General features: G+C 38.7%; 1 protein-coding gene across 2 annotated transcripts in view; it reads left to right on the top strand.

The window, feature by feature from the left end:
- Positions 1 to 10,313, top strand: part of LOC145334305 (uncharacterized) — a 10,763-nt gene extending 450 nt beyond the window's left edge. The window contains exons 2-9 of one of the 2 annotated variants that reach the window (XM_080179709.1): positions 54 to 127; positions 1,109 to 1,216; positions 1,766 to 1,860; positions 7,136 to 7,201; positions 7,726 to 7,845; positions 8,757 to 8,839; positions 9,353 to 9,379; positions 10,044 to 10,313. In XM_080179709.1, the coding sequence (XP_080035835.1) occupies positions 54 to 127; positions 1,109 to 1,216; positions 1,766 to 1,860; positions 7,136 to 7,201; positions 7,726 to 7,845; positions 8,757 to 8,839; positions 9,353 to 9,379; positions 10,044 to 10,122 (652 nt within the window). In that variant the 3' untranslated portion in view covers positions 10,123 to 10,313. The remainder of the gene's footprint in view (positions 1 to 53; positions 128 to 1,108; positions 1,217 to 1,765; positions 1,861 to 7,135; positions 7,202 to 7,725; positions 7,846 to 8,756; positions 8,840 to 9,352; positions 9,380 to 10,043) is intronic. The other variant, XM_080179710.1, reaches the window with a different exon arrangement.
- Positions 10,314 to 20,449: the final 10,136 nt, after the last annotated feature.

Raw genomic sequence — 20,449 nt, 5'->3', positions numbered from 1 at the left:
TATCAAATGTTTCTACCTAATATACACTATAACATATATTTTCTCTTGAATAGAAAATTCCAACCCTCACAGCTATTAAGCGCCAGCATTGACGAAGGACAATCAGACATCACCTCTTTCAGCAGAGGTACGCTTTATATTCACAATTTCATAGAAGCTGCAATTTTTGAAAAATTGAAAAGTTTAATTGGGGATTATGGCAGATATTGTCCAACTCGGCTTCGAATGTAAATTGTTAATTTGCTTGCTGGTTTAACATTGTACAAATCAAAATAAAGAGGCGGCTGTGCCCATGGCCGCAAAATGCCAAATTATAACTATGAAGGCTTGATGCAGCTGAGGAAAAAATATGATTATATTCTTGAGTATTATAAGTTACTATTTCTGAAGAGCATCTTTGGACCGTAAATTACATTGGTACCCAAAGTGTTAATATCACGTTATCTTATTCATTGAATGAAAAACTTTGGGTGCTTATAATAAATTCTTTGATTGCTTATAAACTAGCAGTATCAAAAAAAACTGTAGGGGTAATTTAGTTTATCGTCATTATATGAATTTAGCCTATAAATTCGGGTATCCAAAGCCTTATATAATTCTTTATATAAGTCTAAGGAAACACTAACTCCTTGGATAGCCTGCCTAGGAAATTATGGCCTAAGACCACCCACAAAAAAATTATGCTGCTGATCATAAATTTTATTAAAAACGAAGCTTTTCTATAATTAGGGTCGGTCCGTCCGTACGTCTGTCCGTCCGTAACGGATAGCTTTTTTCGTTATTTTAGGCATGTTATAATTGTCCTATCGATTTCAAATTTTGCATGGTGATTCCTTTAGTAGTTAGGTACGATTTAGAAAGCGTAGCAACTCTATAATCATTACCAAAATGTCCGTACGTCTATTTTAAACATGTTGATTTTTTTACTTTTTTAACAGCAAATTTTTATGTGATCTAATCATTTGATTGATCTGATACTTACAATTTTGCTTCGACTCTTATACATTTATATTCTGATTATTCAGTTCTGACACTTCATAAGTGTTAATGTCCGTTTGTCCTACTGTTTCGGTGCTTCGCTTTTATGGATGTTGTCATCCTTGTTTAGGTGTATCCGGCTCTAACAATGTGTTCCCTGTCCGCATGACTATACCTGAACAAACCACAAACAGACTACCTGTGGGGGCTAATCAACTCCTAGATGAAGTGGATGATGGTATGTGATTTTATGATATGATGGGTTTTGTCAGGGAAAAGGGAGTGTGATTCTGACAAACAATTCACTTTTTTCTCCCCTTCTTACCCACTTTCCTTTTAGTTTGACCAAAAACAAGTTTTACTCCATCTTTACTCCAACTATCTAATTTTCGTCAATTTCAAATAGAATTAATTGGCTGAAGAGGGTTTTGTAAAGTTTTAATTTTATGAAAAAATTGTCTTCATTAAAAATGCTAAAAAAACTACCAGTGATCTAAAGTAAAGGGAGTTTCTTATAGGCCATTGAAGGTTTTTTACTATTTTTGGAAGGGTACCTTTATCCTCCCAAGAGAAATCGCCTCTAAAATCAATATAGAAAACATACTCTGACACCTGTAGAAACATACTGCAGAGTTGAAAATAAGAATAATAACCTACATCAATTTTTATTAGGATTTTGAATTTTAATTTTTTTTTTTTCATTCAATCTTCGGATTTCAACTTCATGGTAGTTAAAATATTAGCAGACTATATGTTATCTTATCTATCCACCTAATAATCTATTTAGGACTTCATGGACCCTTTTTCAAGCTGGAGAGCCTGGGCGAGAGTGGAAATATTAACCGACCTGTTCCAGGACATAATAATAACAAGGAAATCCAGGTACAAAGTTTCACAGACAAGGATATAGCATCTGTAAAAAAAAATATTTTTCACCTAACATATATACCACTCACTGTGAGCTACAATTGAATCAAGACAAAAGTAAGTGCCGAGCCCTGGGACCTATGTAGGGTGAAAATAGACATAAATCCTTGATGATTCCAGGTGGAGACAAAATATTTCAGCGGGGTCTTTTGGTTTTTTTTCAATTTTAAGTTCTGAAAAAAAATTGAAAAAAATATGAAAATCTTTAATAAAAAACAAACAAAAAATAATTTTCAATATTTTTTTTTATTAAAAGATACAAACAACTTATATAAATACTATAAGCTTTAAAAAAATCACAATTTTTAAATTTAGACTTTCAATATAAAGATTTTTAGAAAAACCCTAACAACAAATTCTAACATATTTCTGATCAACATAGCAATAAAACGTCTTTTGCAAAATCTTTATCATCAAAAATAAATAGCACTTACTAAAGGTTTTTTTTCATTTAAACTTATACTTATCACATTAATTAACTTTAAAGATTGATTTTTTTAAAAAGAAAGGTTGCGTGATTTTTTTATTCATAATCAATTGCCTAATTTTAAGATTCAGACAAAAAACCTTACTACTTTATATTAAGGGATAATCTACTAGCAGCGGCTACGCCTCTAGAGGCGTATGAGGCCCTTGGGTTAGGGGGGAAGTCGAACCCCCCCCTTAAAATTACAGTTTTTTTAATGAAAAAGTTAAAAACATTTATTTTGGAGAGTTAATTCTCTTGGGATAGTGGTGGTACCCTTCCCAAAATAGTTATAAACCTTACCAGGACATATGAGAAGCTACCATGTAAAGGAGAACCATATCGTTTCAGTGGTTAGTGAGATCCCTTGGTGCACAAAGACTCACATAGAACCTGTTACTCTATTATAAAGATACATATATACACAGAAACTCTACAATCAGAGTATGTCTGTTTGTTCATCCGTCTGTATAAAAACAATACAGAATATATTTATTTAGTACTAGCAGCTACGCCCATAGAGGCCTTTAGGGGCACTTAAGAGGGGAAGAAGGGGTTGAATTGAACAACTATATTTTTATTTTAGGCTTAAAAAGAAAAAGGTTTTTTTTATGTGTTGTGGGGTCCTTTTTAAGGGGCGATTTCTCTTAGGGAGGTAGAGGTACCATCCCAAAAGAAGTTATAAACCTTCCAAGGACCAATGAGAAGCTACATAGTAAAGTAAAAAAAGAACCATATCAGTTCTTAAGCGTCAGAAAGATGGACAAACAGACATCAATATATTTTGTATCATAAATAGTGCTTTAAAGCAGGGAAAGAAATATCATCTAAAAAAAAATTTTTGCTATTGTTTAAAGTTATATCCCTGTATAAAAAAGATAGGATGTCCATGTGTTTTTTTTTCTGTCTGTGCCTAAAGTTCTTGCTAACCGCTGGACCAATTTGGTTCTTCTTTATTGACCTATCTTTTAGACTGATAATAGGATCAACATATAAAGGAGTAGTTTAGTGTCTATTAATCCTTATATAAAAATAACAGTTTCTGTGTCTGTCTGTTTGTGTGTATATGTTTGTGGGTGTCTGTCGGTACCGAAGATTAACTTTTGGTTCCAGCTTTTCATGGTCCTGAGAAGTTTTGAGTTTAGAAAAAAAATGAGTTCCTACCCAACATTAAAAAAAAACTTTTTCTTTTACATACTACAACTGAAAGTAGGGGAGGGGTCAACTTCCCCCCTCTTATCAAGGGCCCCTAGATGCCTCTAGGGGCAAAACCGCTAGTGACAAAATGATTTTTATCTTGAATTATGATTAAAGTGTTCTTTTTCCATTTTATAAAACATAATTGTAATTATCAACCTCAAAAGAATACAAATAAAGAAAATAGGAAGTGTAACATACAGATGCAAAGATATATTAATCAGAGCAAGATGGGACAATGGGCTGTTTATTAGACTAGTTCCCATAGTTTAATATAGCAATTTGTTATTCGTTGGCTTAACTACTTAGGGGACTTGTTGCGATGGTTGGTTCATTAAATTAAGTGCCCAACATTTCAACCATTAACTGAAACATAAAGAAGGGTTATCCATGTATCATATTTGGGAATGTAAATTAATTTAGCGGTCATTGTCTTATCCCTTTAGATCCCTGAATAGTATGTAACAATAATCAATGGTTCTTTTTTTCTATGTAGCTTCTCATTGGTCCTTGGAAGGTTTATAACTTTTTTAGGAGGATACCTCCACCATCCTAGGAGAAATCACCCCCTAAAAAAGGACCCCATTACACACACAAAAATAACTTGGCCCAAAATAAAAATCTAATTGTAGAATTCAACCACTTCTTCCCCTCTCAAGTGCTCCAAAAGGCCTCTAGGGGCGTAGCCACTAGTACCAAATAAATATATTCTGTATTGTTTTTATACAGACTGATGTACAAACAGACATACTCTGATTGTAGAGTTTCTTTGTATATATGTATCTTTATAATAAAGTAACATGTTCTATGTGAGTCTTTGTGCACCAAGGGATCTCAATAACCACTGAAACGATATGGTTCTCCTTTACATGGTAGCTTCTCATATGTCCTGGTAAGGTTTATAACTATTTTAGGGAAGGTTACCATCACCATCCCAAGAGAATTAACTCTCCAAAATGAATATTTTTAACTTTTTCTTTAAAAAAACTGTAATTGTAAGGGGGGTTCGACTTCCCCCCCAACCCAAGGGCCCCAATATGCCTCTAGAGGCATAGCCGCTGCTAGTAGAGTATCACCTGATATAAAGCAGTAAGGTTTTTTGTCTGAATCTCAAAATTGGGCAATGAATTATGAATAAAAAAATCACGCAACCTTTCTTTTTAAAAAAATCAATCTTTATAGTTGATTAATGCAAAAAGTATAAGTTTAAATGAAAAAAAGTCTTTAGTTAGTGCTATTTATTTTTGATGATAAAGATTTTGCCAAAGACGTTTTATTGCTATGTTGATCAGAAATACAGGGTGCGCCACATAAATCCGGACTTTTTTTAAACGGCCATAGCGCCAAAACTACTTGACCTATCAGGACGTTTGACCCCACTATAAAAAGCTTAGGTAATGACCTTTTTGCCCATGAAAATCTTTGGACGATGGAGAACGTGTACGCCGAGCTGGCCGCGCATATGTTCAACAAGGCAGATTCGAATCGCGCAGATAAATTACCGTGGATTTATGACTTGGGCCTACTAAATTTGACCTCAGCCCATCTGTAGTTGAGATGGACTAATGAAACTTGCTGGAGATAATACCAGATACATAGTGAAAACACTAGAAAAGACTAGAGCTCTCTATCCCAGCTGACTTAGCTGTAGTACTCCGACAAAGTGGATCGTGGTAGATTTTAAGATGTCAAAAACGTCAAAAATCATGAAAATTTCTCGGTTCTTGACTTCAGGGGCCCATATGGAACCTTCAAACTCGTTTTAGACTATGTATTGCGCTGATAACCCTATCTTAATCTTCGTGCCATTTTTAAAAAGGTATAAAACGTTGTTCTAGCTTAACTGTGGCCCAAATGAGAGCCGCCGTGTCAAAGGGTAGCTTTAAAGATGGGTTAATTTGGATCCTGCTGTTACTCACTCCTTAAGGAGATGTGGCTTCCCAGCAGCCCCAATCTTAATCCAATGGACTTTTGAGCCTGGAGCGCAGTTAAAGCATGAACCAATAGACGCGCTTATATAAAAAAGACCTCTCTCATTGCTCCTATCATGGAGAACTTCGCCTACTTGAACAGGGACATGGTGACCAGGGTCGGCGGGCGGTTCAGGGGGCGGGTAGAGGCGGTGATTGAGGCTGGTGGTGATTTTATTAAATAATCTGATAGCCATATACCTAGGTTCCTTCCCAGTTTTTAAAATTCAATAAAATCTTTAAAAATGACGATTTTATGTTTATTTGTTTAAAAATAAGAAAAAGTCCGGATTTATGTGGTGCACCCTGTATGTTAAAATTTGTTGTTAGGGTTTTTCTAAAAATCTTTATATTGAAGGTCTAAATTTGAAAATTATGAATTTTTTAAGGCTTATAGTATGTATATAAGTTGTTTGTATCTTTAATAAAAAAAAATATTAAAAATTATTTTTTGTTTGTTTTTTATTAAAGATTTTCATATTTTTTTCAATTTTTTTCCAGAACTTAAAATTAAAAAAAAACCAAAAGACCCCGCTGAAATATTTTGTCTCCACCTGGAATCATCAAGGATTTATGTCTATTTTCACCCTACATAGGTACCAGGGCTCGGCTCTTACTTTTGTCTTGATTCAATTGTAGCTCACAGTGCACTCAGAATGTTTAAATTAGGGTTGGGCGAGATACTTTTCTGGCCGGATACCGGATATTTGATTGATTTATAATACCGGATATCCGACATCCGGTCAGATATCTGGCCAACACTGGATATCCGGCAAATCACCGGATATTTGTTGGTATCCGGATAATTTTAATATCCGATATCCGACCGGATATCCGGCCCAACCCTAGTTAAAATGACAATAATAAAAACTAATGAGACTTCTAATGCTAAATCACCACTCAATTTAAAACACATTTAGGTAAAAACATTATTTTTTATGTTTCAAATCATTTTCATAATCATAAAAATAACTAACAAAAAATCATCACAGTAATTTTAATTAACTTCTAAGTTCTATTTTGATAAATTATGTATTGAATTGATTAATAACAATAAAAGTAAGTTTAGATTAGCGATAACATTTTTAATTTATTTATTCTAGAATATGAAATAATCTAATTGCATGATAAAACTTATTCTATAAAAACCTCTCAAATTAAACAAACAGCATGCCTTTAAAAATAATTAACTATCCTTTTAGTTTTTGAATAATTCAATAGAATCTTTGAAATTCAACTCACTTAAAGATAACACTAGTCTTTAGAAATCAAAACCTATTTGTCCAAAATCAGATCTATAGTATAGATGTATATACAGATAATTACCTCCCCGACTTTTTTAATGACCTTTTTCGTCTGCTAGCAAATGTTTTCTGCTACGTTGCTGTGTAAATATTACAGTTACCATTGGTTTATTTTCAAAGACCTAATTGAGATTCGGCACAAGGTCATTGCGATAGGGAAATACAGTTATTTAACCCTTTCTCCCTCTATTTTCCAAAGTGCATCAATTCAAGCCTTTAATCACTTTAAAGTACTAATGTGCAACTTATAATCTTATCTTTAATTGCAAACTAATATTTCATTTATATTTTAGAATATTTCTAATAATATTGAGGTGCTTGATAATACAATTAATACACTCCAACAACAATTAAACAAGGCAAAGATTTTAGTAATTAAAAGATCTGTCTAAAATAAGGATTATTTTAATTATTCTTGTCAATAAATCATCAAATAAGACATTTTTATTATTGATATTTATAGTTTAAAAGAAATTTTAAGTTTCTAAAAAAATTTGCAGTTATTTGATACCTAGCTTCGGCTGCTGTTAAACAAACAAAGCTATAGACTAGGGGCATTGGTTGCAGAAGGTCCAAGACTGCATATTTTTGATTAAATTGAAGATTAAGCTGCGTCTTGTAAAAAGACAGCTGTAGAGTTGCAGCTGATCTGCGGCTTGCAACAAAATGGCGGCTTAATGTTGGGGGACAAAGTGTCAGCCATGTGACGTCATAAAAATGAAGGATTAACCATCTCTTTTAGGGTTTTTCCTTCCTTCTTCTCCTCTCATCTCCCGAATTTTTAAGACGTCACATGGCTGATTTTTGAGATACTTTGTCCCCCTACCTATCAGATATTACTGGGATTTTTTTCTGTAACTAAAATCTTTGTTATCAAAAACAGGAGGGTAACGGATTTAAGCCAATCTCTAACACCACCCCCAATATTCTGAGCACCACCCTTATTTTCACCTCCCCGAGATCGGTTGAGATGCTCAAGAATAAACTGTCTGAGAACCCGACGGTAATTATCAGTTTAGATGTCGTCTTTGTAGTTTAAGTAAAGTCCACAGTATAGAATATATGGATTTAGAATATACGTGGATATTATTATAGTGGAAAAATTGTGGATATCACTTATTTGTCAGTTCGTTCATTCAGTAGGAGAGGAGGGGGTGGGGAAAAGGGTTGGATTGGGGGGAGGGGTAGTATTTTGACCAGCTACAAGTTTCACTTTATCAGAGTAGATGATAATCTGGTATTAGATCCAAGTAATAATAGATCCATTTCTATAGATAACCTATTAAAAAAAAGCTACATGCTAATAGTTATCACTTCTAGATTAATTAAAAGCCAAAATAAAAATATTATATTACATAAATGTGAAGATGGTTTTTGTAAGACCCCCCCCCCCCCCCCATCTCTCTAACTTAATATATGCTGCATGTTAGATTTAGATGAGATTTATTAATTTTCATATCATCACTTATCATATTAGTTTCATGTTAGTTAAACTCAAAACTTTATCTTTGTTGTTGTTGTTGTTGAATAATTTTCACTTAGAATTGTTTGTCAGAATCATGGCTCCTTTTCCATGGAATTGACATGGTCATGTTGTGATTGTGTCCTATTGTAGCCAATCTGTTAGAAATTACATTGAATATATACAGTTAACCATTTAGAGAAAAAACAAATTTGGGTCATGTAAGGAAACGAAGTTGCGGTTTTTATAGTAATTTCACAGCTTTGGAAAGGTTATTTAAGGTTAGGTTAGGGAAATGTTAATGATTGTTCCGCAGGGTTAGATTCCTCCAAAGGGGCCAGAAATAGGAGAAAAGCTACTGTGAAAATAATACGAAACCTGCAACTTCGTTTCTTTCACATGACCCCAAAATTTGAACCATTTCATCAAATTAAACATGATAATCTTTTTAGCAACCCAAGCAAGTATTGTTGAAAGTGCTGGACAATGTACCTGGAGCCCCCAGACCTCCCAGAAACCTTGGCCAGCGCCCCAGGTATCAAATGATTAAATAGAGATAGTAAATCTAGATGGTCCATCAGATGATCAGACCCTATTTTTATTTAAACTTAAAATGGGATATTTTAGAGACAAAATTTTTTTGCTCTGTACGATATAAAAATTTGGAGCGAACGTAATGAAAAAAATTATAAAAAAAATGTGTAAAATGTTTCAACCAATGACATGTCTAGAATGTACCTTCACTGTTATCCTATTTGCTGATTTAGAGAGTATGTCTCTAGATTATCTCTATTAAGAATTGTCCTATTGATCCCAAAAAGAAACCAAAAGAAATTTATTTTGCGAAGCCAACTTTTCTTAATGAGAAGCAGCTTATAGTGCCTATAAAAAATGACCAATGAAAGTCCAGTATACATTTTAATTGACCAATGGAAAAATCTATACAGGCCTACTATAGGTCGTTTACATTGTATAACGTCAATTTTTGTAAAGACTGCTTCCTTAAAGAGCCGAATTAAAACAACTATAAAAATATTTTTCATTACAGGTATGGAGCTAAGCTTGAAAATATCAGGAACATTATTTTATACCAAATAAAATTATTAGAAGCTCAAAAATTCTTGATTTAAACATGCAGACAAATCTAGATCAAACTTGTAATTTAAAAGTCTAATAAGAATTCCTTTTTTTAAAGGGAAGGGTCGGGAGGGGGTTGATGTTACATTTTTTGAACCAATTCTAATTTTTTTTAAGCCAACGAAGTCTTTTTGTGCTTTTTGAACTGAAGTAAAAATTTTTTGTCAAAATTATACCTATTCTTAACAATGCGCTTAATCCAAAAAAGTTTCATATGCTAGCCCATGTGTTAGGGTTTCCTAACTTATTTTTTTATCCAAGTAAGACTAAGGCAACTCTAGCCAGTTTGGCTAGCGTAGGAAATTTAATAGGATTTTGCCTAATAACAATATATTGTCTTTGTAACTCTCATTACACAAGTCCCCAAAATTGTATAATAACGTTTTCTTTTTCGTTGGCTTAACAATTTTGAGGACTTTTTGAATTTTGATTGGTGGGTTCATCAAGTTTAGTGTCCTATCGTTTCAACCACTAATTGAAATTTACAGAAGGGGTAATTTTGTGTATCATAATTGTGGATGTACAATTTTCACTAATTTATCGGCCATTGTCTTATCCCTTTATATTCCTGGAATAAAGTATAAAATAAATATTGAAATCAGATTCAAGAGAGAAGCCTCTGGAGATGAAGCCATAGCCACTCAACCTGATAATGTATTTGCAAAGGAAACAATCATTTAGAAATTCATTCAAATATTAAATGCGGCATTTTTAGGCAATGCTGCGCATTAATTTTTTCCTAGGATAATTTTTTTATATTAGCTAGTAATAATACACAAGCAGTAAGCAACATAAAATCTAAAAATGATTTTAAAATTATCTAAAATATTGATTGACGAATTTTAAGACAACCTTGCCCTTTAAAGACATTTAATTTCTTCTCTATAAAGCTCACGATCCCCTTGAAATTCCAAGTAAATGCGACTGATATAAACCTAAAATGTATTATTTACAACATCTTTAAAAAAGATATTCCAGTGAGTGAAGAAAGTCGCGCAAAAAAAATTCTGACGTTATAAAAATGAGGGATAAGGAGAGGAAAGAAAACCCCTAAAAAAGAGATGGATAATCCCTCATTTTTATGACGTCACATGCTGATGTTTTGAGCGTCTTAAAAAGCTTTAGGATTTCCATGGCCGAGGGATGGTATTAGAGTAAAGTCTTTATGTGGTTTTAAGCTATTTTTACCCTCCACTGTCCCATATAAGCTAGGGGCACAACCACTATCAAAATTCTCCTAAACCATTGTTTGTAATCCTTGAGCAGGAATCCGTGAACCTGGTGAAGGGTTTCCAGGTTGTATCAGCTACAGATCTGGCATTCCAAACCTCCACTCTGGAAGATCTTGTCAACACTAGGAAACATATGAAATAATCGTCCTGTATAGTTTAAACTTGTATATCTCTTAGTACTAATTGGTCAGACTTTCGAATTGAAGCAATTATTTTTCAAAAGTTTTAAAAATAAAAAATACAGCAAAGATCATGCAATCAACAGATCTGTAGTATAGATGTATATACAGACAACTACCTCCCTTCCTATTTCAACGATCCTTTTCGTCTGCTTCTAAATTTTTTTCTGCTACTTGGCTGTGCTAATATAAGCGACACCATTGGTTGATTTTCAATGACCGAATAGAAAGGTTGCACAAAGTTGATACGATGAGGAGATACAGTTCTTTAACCCTTTCTCCCTCTAGTGTTTTACTTTAATCTTTTCTCCCTCTAGTGTTTTACTTTAATCTTTTCTCCCTCTAGTGTTTTACTTTAATATGCAATCAAAGATGATTTATTATTTCATAATACATTATACCAGACGTAAAACGGGCGCGGAATTGGATTCTGAGATCTGTTTTGCCGAAACGTCATTCTACGCTGGTCTGTTGGTCATGTGTTCCCTCCTCCTACTCTCCAGCTTGGTCAGTGTCTGCAGTATCAAACAGGGATGTCCCAGTGCAGTTTCTTAAAACTTTGATTGCTTTATTGATTTAATATTTTGGATCATTTGTAAGAAAACGAAGGAGTGGGTTTTGTCGTATTTTCACTGTAACTTTTCTCCTATTTCTAGCCACTGAAAATAAAACAAAACTCGTTACTTCGTTTTCTTTCCATGATCCTATTTTTTTACCTCCAACTATCTATCTAACTCTCTGAATTTCTGTCACAGATAGTTTTTAGAATATACTATATTTTAAGCACCAATTACAAATAATTAAATATGCACAAACATCCACTACGAGCAGGTCCGCAAGCTGAACAAGGACGAGAACGGGTTCGGTAAGCGCTTCTTCTTTGGCTCGCATCTCAGGGATGCTTTCCAGTAATGAAGAAATAAAGCTTTACCGCCATCTTGAATGCGCCATTTTATTATTTTCCCGCCATTATTGAAGGGAAAATCTATCACTTTGAAAATAATATTTTTTAAAGGTTATTTTAAAATAAAATAGCAAAACTGTGAGCCATAAAAAAAGTGAAAAAAACTTCATTTAATTAAAGTGAATAAAGAAGCAGAACAATGCCAAATGTTAGAAAATGATTTTAGAGGCATCTATTGTAGTTATTTTGTACCATAGTGTATGTAGTTAGTTTTTTTTTTATTTTTTGTTGTAGATTAAAAATTACATAAAAGTTCCTAATAATTATAGAAAAGAACGTGTCCTAATTTTTGTTATTTTTTATTCCATTCGTGACGAGCTCCAAAAGTTTTGATTAAACGGGGTTCAACAAAATAGATTTTTTCAATAATTACTCTACAGAATTCAAAAAGTAAAGTGTCAAATTAAAGATCTTACTTTTTTTGTTCATAATGGCAATTTTCTTCTTTTTTGTTGCGTTTTAGTACCTTATACCAACTTAATTTTGAAAACAAAAACTTAAAATACTTCAAAAAAAGAGGTCTACAAAAAAAATTGCATAACTAAATTCTATGGATCATTTTACATTTACTTCTTACTAAAACACCGACTAGCTTTAAAAAAAACACAAAAGTTAGGACACCTTCTTATATTATTTTGTTATTAAATAGACTGTGCAATGATGTGCAATATTTTACTAATGTGATACCGTACTAGTCATTTATACAAAATTTAGATTGCTCAATATTATTATAATTGTTTTATCAAATAAATGATTATAATATTACAGTTTTAAAATTACTAAAGTTAAATTGCTTCATCAAGGAAGTATTAGCCGCCGATTGTTGAACAATTCGAAGCCGAACAAGCTTGACAATTTAAATCCACTAGCACTTAATTGTAAGAAACCAGATAATTAAAATGCTATTTGTTGCAAAACGTTTAATGCAAATTATTTTGCGGCCGCAGCACTTGCAGAGATCCCTAGCAATATAACCTAATCTAACCTAAAAATTTTAAAGAATATTAAAAATTGTAAAAATCTACCAAACAATTCTAGTAAATCCACGAAATTCTAAACCACCTATGTATTAACAGTTAAGGTTATTTTTCTTAAGTAAATGTCCGGAGACTATTTTGTCATACGGCTATTATGTCTGAGGCTATTTTGTCCAAGATCCCTCTAGAAGTCCACTGTCCCTGTAATTATAAATAATACCTGTAAAACATTCTGCTGACACGAATTCTAATAGTTTAGTTGAACATTATGCACTTAAAAGGGATATAGTTGGTGTTTTATGAAAAATGCCTCTGTCATGACAAATTTAAAGGTCATCTCGATTTTCATATCCCTTAAATCCTCTGTATTCAAGTAGCCATGACTGAGCTATTATCAACATACTAATATTACATGTTCTTATGTTATTAATCATACTCATATTGTATAATCTTAATTCAATACAATTAAGTAAGAGCGGCCATGCCCATAAAGATGTCTAATGTCATTTAAATACCCTGCACTTTCAAAGGCCGATAAATTGATATACATCCCCAATGATGATACACAAGATTATCAGTTCTGTATAATAGATTTAGTTTTTGAAACGTTCGAACATTAAACTGAATTAACCAACCTATCAAAATTTTCCAAAGTTGTTAAGCCAACAAAAAGAAAACGTTATCATGAAACTTTGGAAACTAGTGTATTAAACAGTATATTTTCCCCTCTCTTTCTGCCTCGCTACACACTCGGACATTCTGTTACTTTAATTGTTTGATAAAGGGATTTCTGACTCTTAACCAACGCAACGTCTTGTAGAATAGCCAGGCTTTTAATAATAAACTTACAAAAGTGTTTATTCTCTTATAAAGTTTAACTACAAACTAAAGAGATTTTACAAAATAGTTTTTTGTAAGTTTTTAAATACATTATTTTAATGTTTAAGACTAGATTTTTTTTTGAAAAATTACTTATAGCAATGTTAAATCAAATTAACATAGTATAAAAAATGGAAAAACTCAAGTCAAAAATTAATTTTTAACATTTATTTGTTTTATAATATAGCACTCACAATTAACTATGTACATATTTGGTTTTATTAATGCAAAAAAATACATAAAGTATTATTTTTAAAATTTCTCTTTCTCCCATTTTTTTCCCAAAGTAAAGCCAAAAACTTAAAGAAGTAAAAATATAATATTTTGATTTGATTATAGATTGCATTTTTTCAGAAAGTATTTAATATTATAACACATTTAAAATACATAAATATAAGATTAACTTAAGATTAAAGCATTAAGTTCCAAATGAAGGTGTCCTTACTTTTGTGATTTTAAAAAAGAGCTAGTCGGTGTTTTAGTAAATAGTAGTCGTAAAATGATCCATAGAATTTAGATATGCAATCGTTTTTTTGTAGACCTCTTGTTCTAAAGTAATTTAAGTTTTTAAAAAAAATCAAGTTGGTTTTAAGGTAGGTACTAATGTGGTATGCGGCAGCTCTGGACCATGCAGAAACCCAGACATTATAGTGATGCTACGCACCTAGTTAAATACTGTTATTCTACAATTATGAAGCCACCTGAAAAGATGTCAGATAACGGTACTGATTTTATCTCTCAGTTGTCCTGCAAATGGAGGGAGGGGTGTTACCCCTCCCTCTCCCATCTTAAGCACCGGAACCTTCCCCTTCAACCACCAAGTTATCAGCACCACCTCAACCCTGAGGATAAAGGATCTAAACCTGCCCCCACACAGACTGTTGTTGTCACAAGTAATCATCAAACCTTCCCTCTTTAGTACCCAGACCTACCACTCAACCCCTCTATGCTTATCTACCTATTGTGCTGCTCCATGGGCTATCCTGCCTGCCCCAGACAGGGATAGCCATCTACCTAACCATTGCAATTATCTATGTTTTACTGTATGATTTATCTTTAACCATCTTTATTCCTAATCCATATGTATTTATATTATGGTTAACTGTATTCTTAATCCCCCCCACCCTTTCCAGGGATGGGGAATCATGATTGCCCAAACTGACTATTGTATATGTATTATAATGCTTTTATGTTATGATCATTTATTCCTATCCATGTAGTTATTGTTTGTTGTATATAGCTTTAGTATCCTTTACACCTTCAATAAAGTGACAACTGAAATAGATGTTGATTCTTGTCTAGTGAATGCTAGAGAAGCGTAGCTTCTCTATAGTAAGGTGTCCACGTCTGTTCACACTGCCGTAGTCTTTATTCGAACTCTGGTGTCTGCCATTTACCCTAGGCGGATACCACAACTTTGGTGACAGCTGTGTGAGATTACGGCGAACCACAAGTGTAGAGCAGACGCGCATCTGAGGCTAAGGTACTCCCAGCAGTGAATCTGGCAAAACTGACGCAAGCAACCTGAATTACCCACCCTGGACAGCAAAGTTTAACTCTGCATCCGGCAGTTGTGGAAGCGAGACAGCGAAATTTGATGAATAACCGCGAGCAGCGCTGATATCTAACGGAGAATTGAGCGCCAAAAGGGCTGAAACAGGCCTGCGGACCGGCTGAAACAAGCCAAATAAGTGTAAACGGCTGAAAATAGGCCAATTTTACTGCAAGAGATAGCAGGATCCGAACCAGTGGCGCTAGCAGGACGGGACATTCCCTGCCGCCATCAGCTGGATTTGGATAAGCGGCGCTAGCAGGACGGGACATTCCCTGCCGCCGATAGGCTGAAACATGCCACATAGCTGCAAGCTGCGAGCTAACATACGAGTGTAGTGCACCAGAACAGAGAAAAACTACGTCAACTCCGAGTATCCTGAGAGGCTACAACGCAGCCACCCATCTAGAAAACAGATATTATATCACATTTTCAGGGATTACCACCCTAGTGTGATGGCCAAACAATAGATGTATGAGCAAAGCTTGGCAAACAAATTGTTGTGTTGTGATAAATCTAAGAATAGAACAGGCTTGGATTATTGTGTATTGTGATAACAGCTAAAAATAGAACAGAGTTGGTAAACAAATCTGTTATGCAATTGTGATAAGGACAGAAATAGAAGCTAGATGTAACATAATAAAGACCCTGATATACAATCAAAACAATCTCAAGCCCACAGCACAACCACAACAATACACCCCTTATTCCAAGGGAAGGGGAGGGGGCCCCTCTCCATTGAAGGCAAATACAATCAGGGTGATATAATAGATAAACCTAGGATTAAGAAGAAAAGGCCCTATTACACCAGCACACAGTTACCCCCCTCCCTCACAGGGGGAACGGACGGAGTTACCCCCGTCCCCTCACGCGCTTCCCCCTTCCTACCCACACTAGACTAAGTCCGTCTGTAGTGTGGGGCTAGCGATCGGACACACAGAGCGCCATTCACGGATAGCGCAACAGAGTGCGGAAAATATCATAAATCCAACGGACGAAGCGGACCAATGAGAGAGCGAGTTGAGGGGTGAGAGCGCGTTTTCCCCGTGTGCGCGGATTTGACGGCGCGGACGCGCGTTACAAGGACAGGAGATTCCACGCACACACACACACACACACCCACACAGGAGAGGGGCCATTCTATAGCATACATCAGAGATATTTTTTAGGAGAAAAACTTGCAAGCTCCTCCCTCCCTGTCTACAGTGTGATAAGGAAAACTAAACCAGTTCCTTAAACCCGCTCAGACCCTCAACATCTTCCTAGCCTGCCAACCCTACTTCAAAGCTGAATGGTTAGTGAAACAAATATATGTATATATAAATACCCAAGTGATAAATAAGGTTGTTTTTTGTATCATGGGTACAAGTAAGTGAATACTAACCTCACCAACCAACACTGGAAACTGATATGATAACTGAACGAAAGTACGCCCACCCTGTGGACATAGCCTGACTTGCTGCCCCACACTGGGCAGTGGTGGTGTGTACCTGGACCATCGACCTTCATAGTTGTGAACTATATACAGAGGAAGCGTGATTTTTTTGAAGCAAGGAGGAAAAGCTAGCTAGTTCTGGGGATATTCCTATACACGTATATATATATATATGGGCGTGTAGCCATGTATATATATATAGATAACCTACCTATCCATATATCCACTAGCGGATACGCTCCTAGAGACATCTGTGATACCTAACATATTCCCTGTTACCTTTAAACTAAGATCCGCTGGTTGCCACAGAAATCAAGAGCTATACTGGAAAGGAGAACAACTCAGGCTCAACAGTTAAACAAGACGCTGGCACCAACAGACCAACCCCCTACTACTTATCATGGGGGCGCGCCAGCCACAGAAACTCTTGAGCCAGGAGGACCGAGCCTACGGCTACGTGGACTACCACCCTAATTACACAGCTATAGTATTTATACTAGGGGTGAGCCGGCTCGAACCTCCTTGCGGTGCGGCTACTCTACTCTGCTCCTATATCTACAAGATACTGCTTCTGTTATTACTTTGGCCTACTGTGTCGAGTACAGTGAACATCAAACACATGCCAGGTCACAGACCCCTGGTCCCTGAGATGCCCTTGTCTGGAAGGGTGACTGAATGTCCGCGGCACAGCTCCTGTTCAGTTGGTGCTCAACGTACGAGAAATAGCAATACTGGACTGGGGGTTGCTGAACCTGTAGGTGTCCTCCTGGGGGTGTTGAACGATGCAACTGAGCCTAATGAGAAGGTGACAAGCTTCAGAGACGTAGTGGCCAGCCCCAAGATGGACACTACTACCAGAACTGAGATTTCAAAGGGGCCCAGCCCTAGGGCCAGTACCACCTGTTTCTGGGGTGGAAAGGTCCTCCCTGGCACTGGCCTCACCAATCTGGAGGATGGGGAGCTGTCCCAGGGGAATAGGCCCTTCACCCAGATGCCCGACGCGTACCTGGGGGTGGGGGAGCCGCCACCCAAGCCTCCCTGGGAGCCCCCAGGCATGGAACGACTGGGGACCGGCCTAAGGATGGGGACTGGTGACCTGCTGCAGTGGAAGACTTTACCCAGCACGGAGAGAGCAGGGTTGACCAGCAGCAGTGAGGCTGTTCCCCCACATTCCAAGACCAGATGCCGCTACTCTGTTGAACCACTGCACATGTCCCAGCCAAGTTCCCCCATGCTGCTGAAGATGGAGGCCCACCAGGATGCAGAGCTCCAACTAGGAAAGTCAATAAGAAGGCCACCCCTTGCCAAAACCAGAACCACCGCAGGGGCTCCCCATCAGCCGCTGACGGAGCCTGGCAGGGACGCAATACTAGCTGGCAACTCTGGCCCAACTCAGGTGGCTACCAACAGTCTGCTGACAGTCCGGAGTACAGTTCAGGCTACCATCAGTATGGCATCTTCTGGGCTTTGCTGGTCCACCTGTGGGTACCTGTCCACACACTGGCCACAGGTACCCCCCAGAGATCATAGCCCCCTTTCCGACTGGCACCATCAACAGCCTTTGCTACCAACCACCTGGCATACCCAGAGGCAGGATCCCTCATGTGGAGAAACACCTGCAGAAGCTAAGGCCGAGGCTGGCCTCGCCACCCAGGGGAGGAGAGCCGCTGTTGGATGGAAGGAACCTGTGTGTATGGGGAGGAGGCTGAATGTAACCAAGGAGCCACCACAAGCAGCCCAGCACCGCCTGACCCATAGTAGGGGAGACCCTGTTTGTCAGCTGGTGCCCCAACTGGAGGAGGAGAGACCTGGCAGGTTGATACACCCTGGGGAAGCCGGCCTGATGGGACCCAGCTGGACGAAGGGGCGCTGCCGCTTCAACGGCCACACAGCCGCCAAGTGTAGAACCGGTTGGGACCGGGCAACGAAGAAACACCAGGCCGCCCAACAACCTGCATGCAACCAGTCTGCCACCCAGGTCCACCTGGAGGGAGATGCCCAGCCGTCACCCCAACTAGCTGCCGCCGCTGGGGCCGCGGCTACCCAGGAGTCTGTGTCTCAGATTGGAACCATGGTGGCCAGGATCAACGTGCTGGGAGGAGCGGCTGAACCCAACCGGGTTGGCCTGGACCTCAGCCGCAACCACAGGGGACCGGTGTCCGTAACCCCTGTCACCCCCAGCAAGAGCCGAGGGGCGCTACCCAGCGCCACCGGGACGGTGTACGGGGAGGCCCTGGCGGCCGCCGAGTGGGAGAGGCAAGAGGCGCTAGCCAGCGAGTCTGAGTCGATGTATGGGACGCCAACCGGCGTCGCCACCTGGAAGGAACGAGAGGTGCTTCCCTGCACCACCAAGCTGATGTCTGGGGCGACAACCGTCGCCGCCACCTGTGAAGACTGGGGGGTGCTATCCAGCGCCCCACGCTGGTGCCTGGGGCGACAACCGTCGCCGCCACCGAGAGACCTGGACCCCTGTGAAGACTGGGGGGTGCTATCCAGCGCCCCCACACCGGTGCCTGGGGCGACAACCGTCGCCGCCACCGAGATACCTGGATCCCGGAATGAGCCCGCAGCCCCAGAGGAAGGGGTGACACCCGTCACCCCCAGCCAGCCAGAGCCCCCAGCCAGCAGGGAGAGTCCAGCTGTCCCTCACCTTCAACTGCATCCAGCTGTCTACCTCCCTCAACCAAGCCAGGGTAATTGTATTGCACTGGTGTACCAGGAAGTTTGGGCTGGGCCAAACTTGCCTGCGCCCCCTGCATCTGCCCCAGGAGCCAGGGTATCAGCCATTACCAGCCAAACTGAAGAAGCTTTGACCGCTGCCTGGGGAGTAACACAACTAGATGCGCCAAGTGCCGAGCCTAACCATAGAAGTAGAGGATCCCCAACAATTATGTCTACCCAAGATGGAGACAATGTGCCTGGACCCCTTCAGGCTAGGGGAGGAAATCCGGAGCCTTGTGCCTCCAGTCCACTAGCAGCAGTGTCCGTGGATGGGCCTGTCTCCCAGCCAACTAGAGCGGAGCCACCCTTGCAGATCCAAGACAGCCTCCGGCATAAAGGGTGGACTGTTACCTTTCCCTACCCCGCAGGTCGGATTGCCATGCACCACCCTGCCAATGTCCAGGATGAGCCTGAAGGAGGCAACGCTCCTACAGTATGCCAACCACCACCTGCCCGCGTTGACAGAGACCCTGGAAGCCGAATGAACCTGACCAGCCCCGAGGGCGAAGAAACTGCGCCTGCATCCAGTAGCCAGCCTGCCAGCAGCAAGGTGACCAACACGATGGAGACCACCAGCCCAGTGGAGAAACCTGCAGAGGTGTACACCAGGCGGCTGTTGGTCTAAGCCCCCTCATGTGCTGTGCCACCCCTGGAGGTTGCCAGGGTGGCCTCAGAGGTACACATCCAACGGCCAGAAGATCCAACAGGACCAGCTACTCCAGCAGATATAGCCGATTCCGTTAGACCTGGGGAGGGCTGGAGTCCACCACCGTCCAGCAACTGGTATCCTGGCGGACCCATTCCACAAGGACAACAAACTGAAGGCCGCAACCACTGTCGGAAGTCTGGCGGTGCAGACAACCCCTCCAGCCTTCCGAGGGGAGAGTTGTGGTATGCGGCAGCTCTGGACCATGCAGAAACCCAGACATTATAGTGATGCTACGCACCTAGTTAAATACTGTTATTCTACAATTATGAAGCCACCTGAAAAGATGTCAGATAACGGTACTGATTTTATCTCTCAGTTGTCCTGCAAATGGAGGGAGGGGTGTTACCCCTCCCTCTCCCA

This window comes from Acartia tonsa, chromosome 12 (assembly GCF_053477335.1).
Source record: "Acartia tonsa isolate MP-2025a chromosome 12, ASM5347733v1, whole genome shotgun sequence".
Classification (NCBI taxonomy): domain Eukaryota; kingdom Metazoa; phylum Arthropoda; class Copepoda; order Calanoida; family Acartiidae; genus Acartia; species Acartia tonsa.
This window is presented reverse-complemented; position numbering and strand designations above follow the sequence as displayed.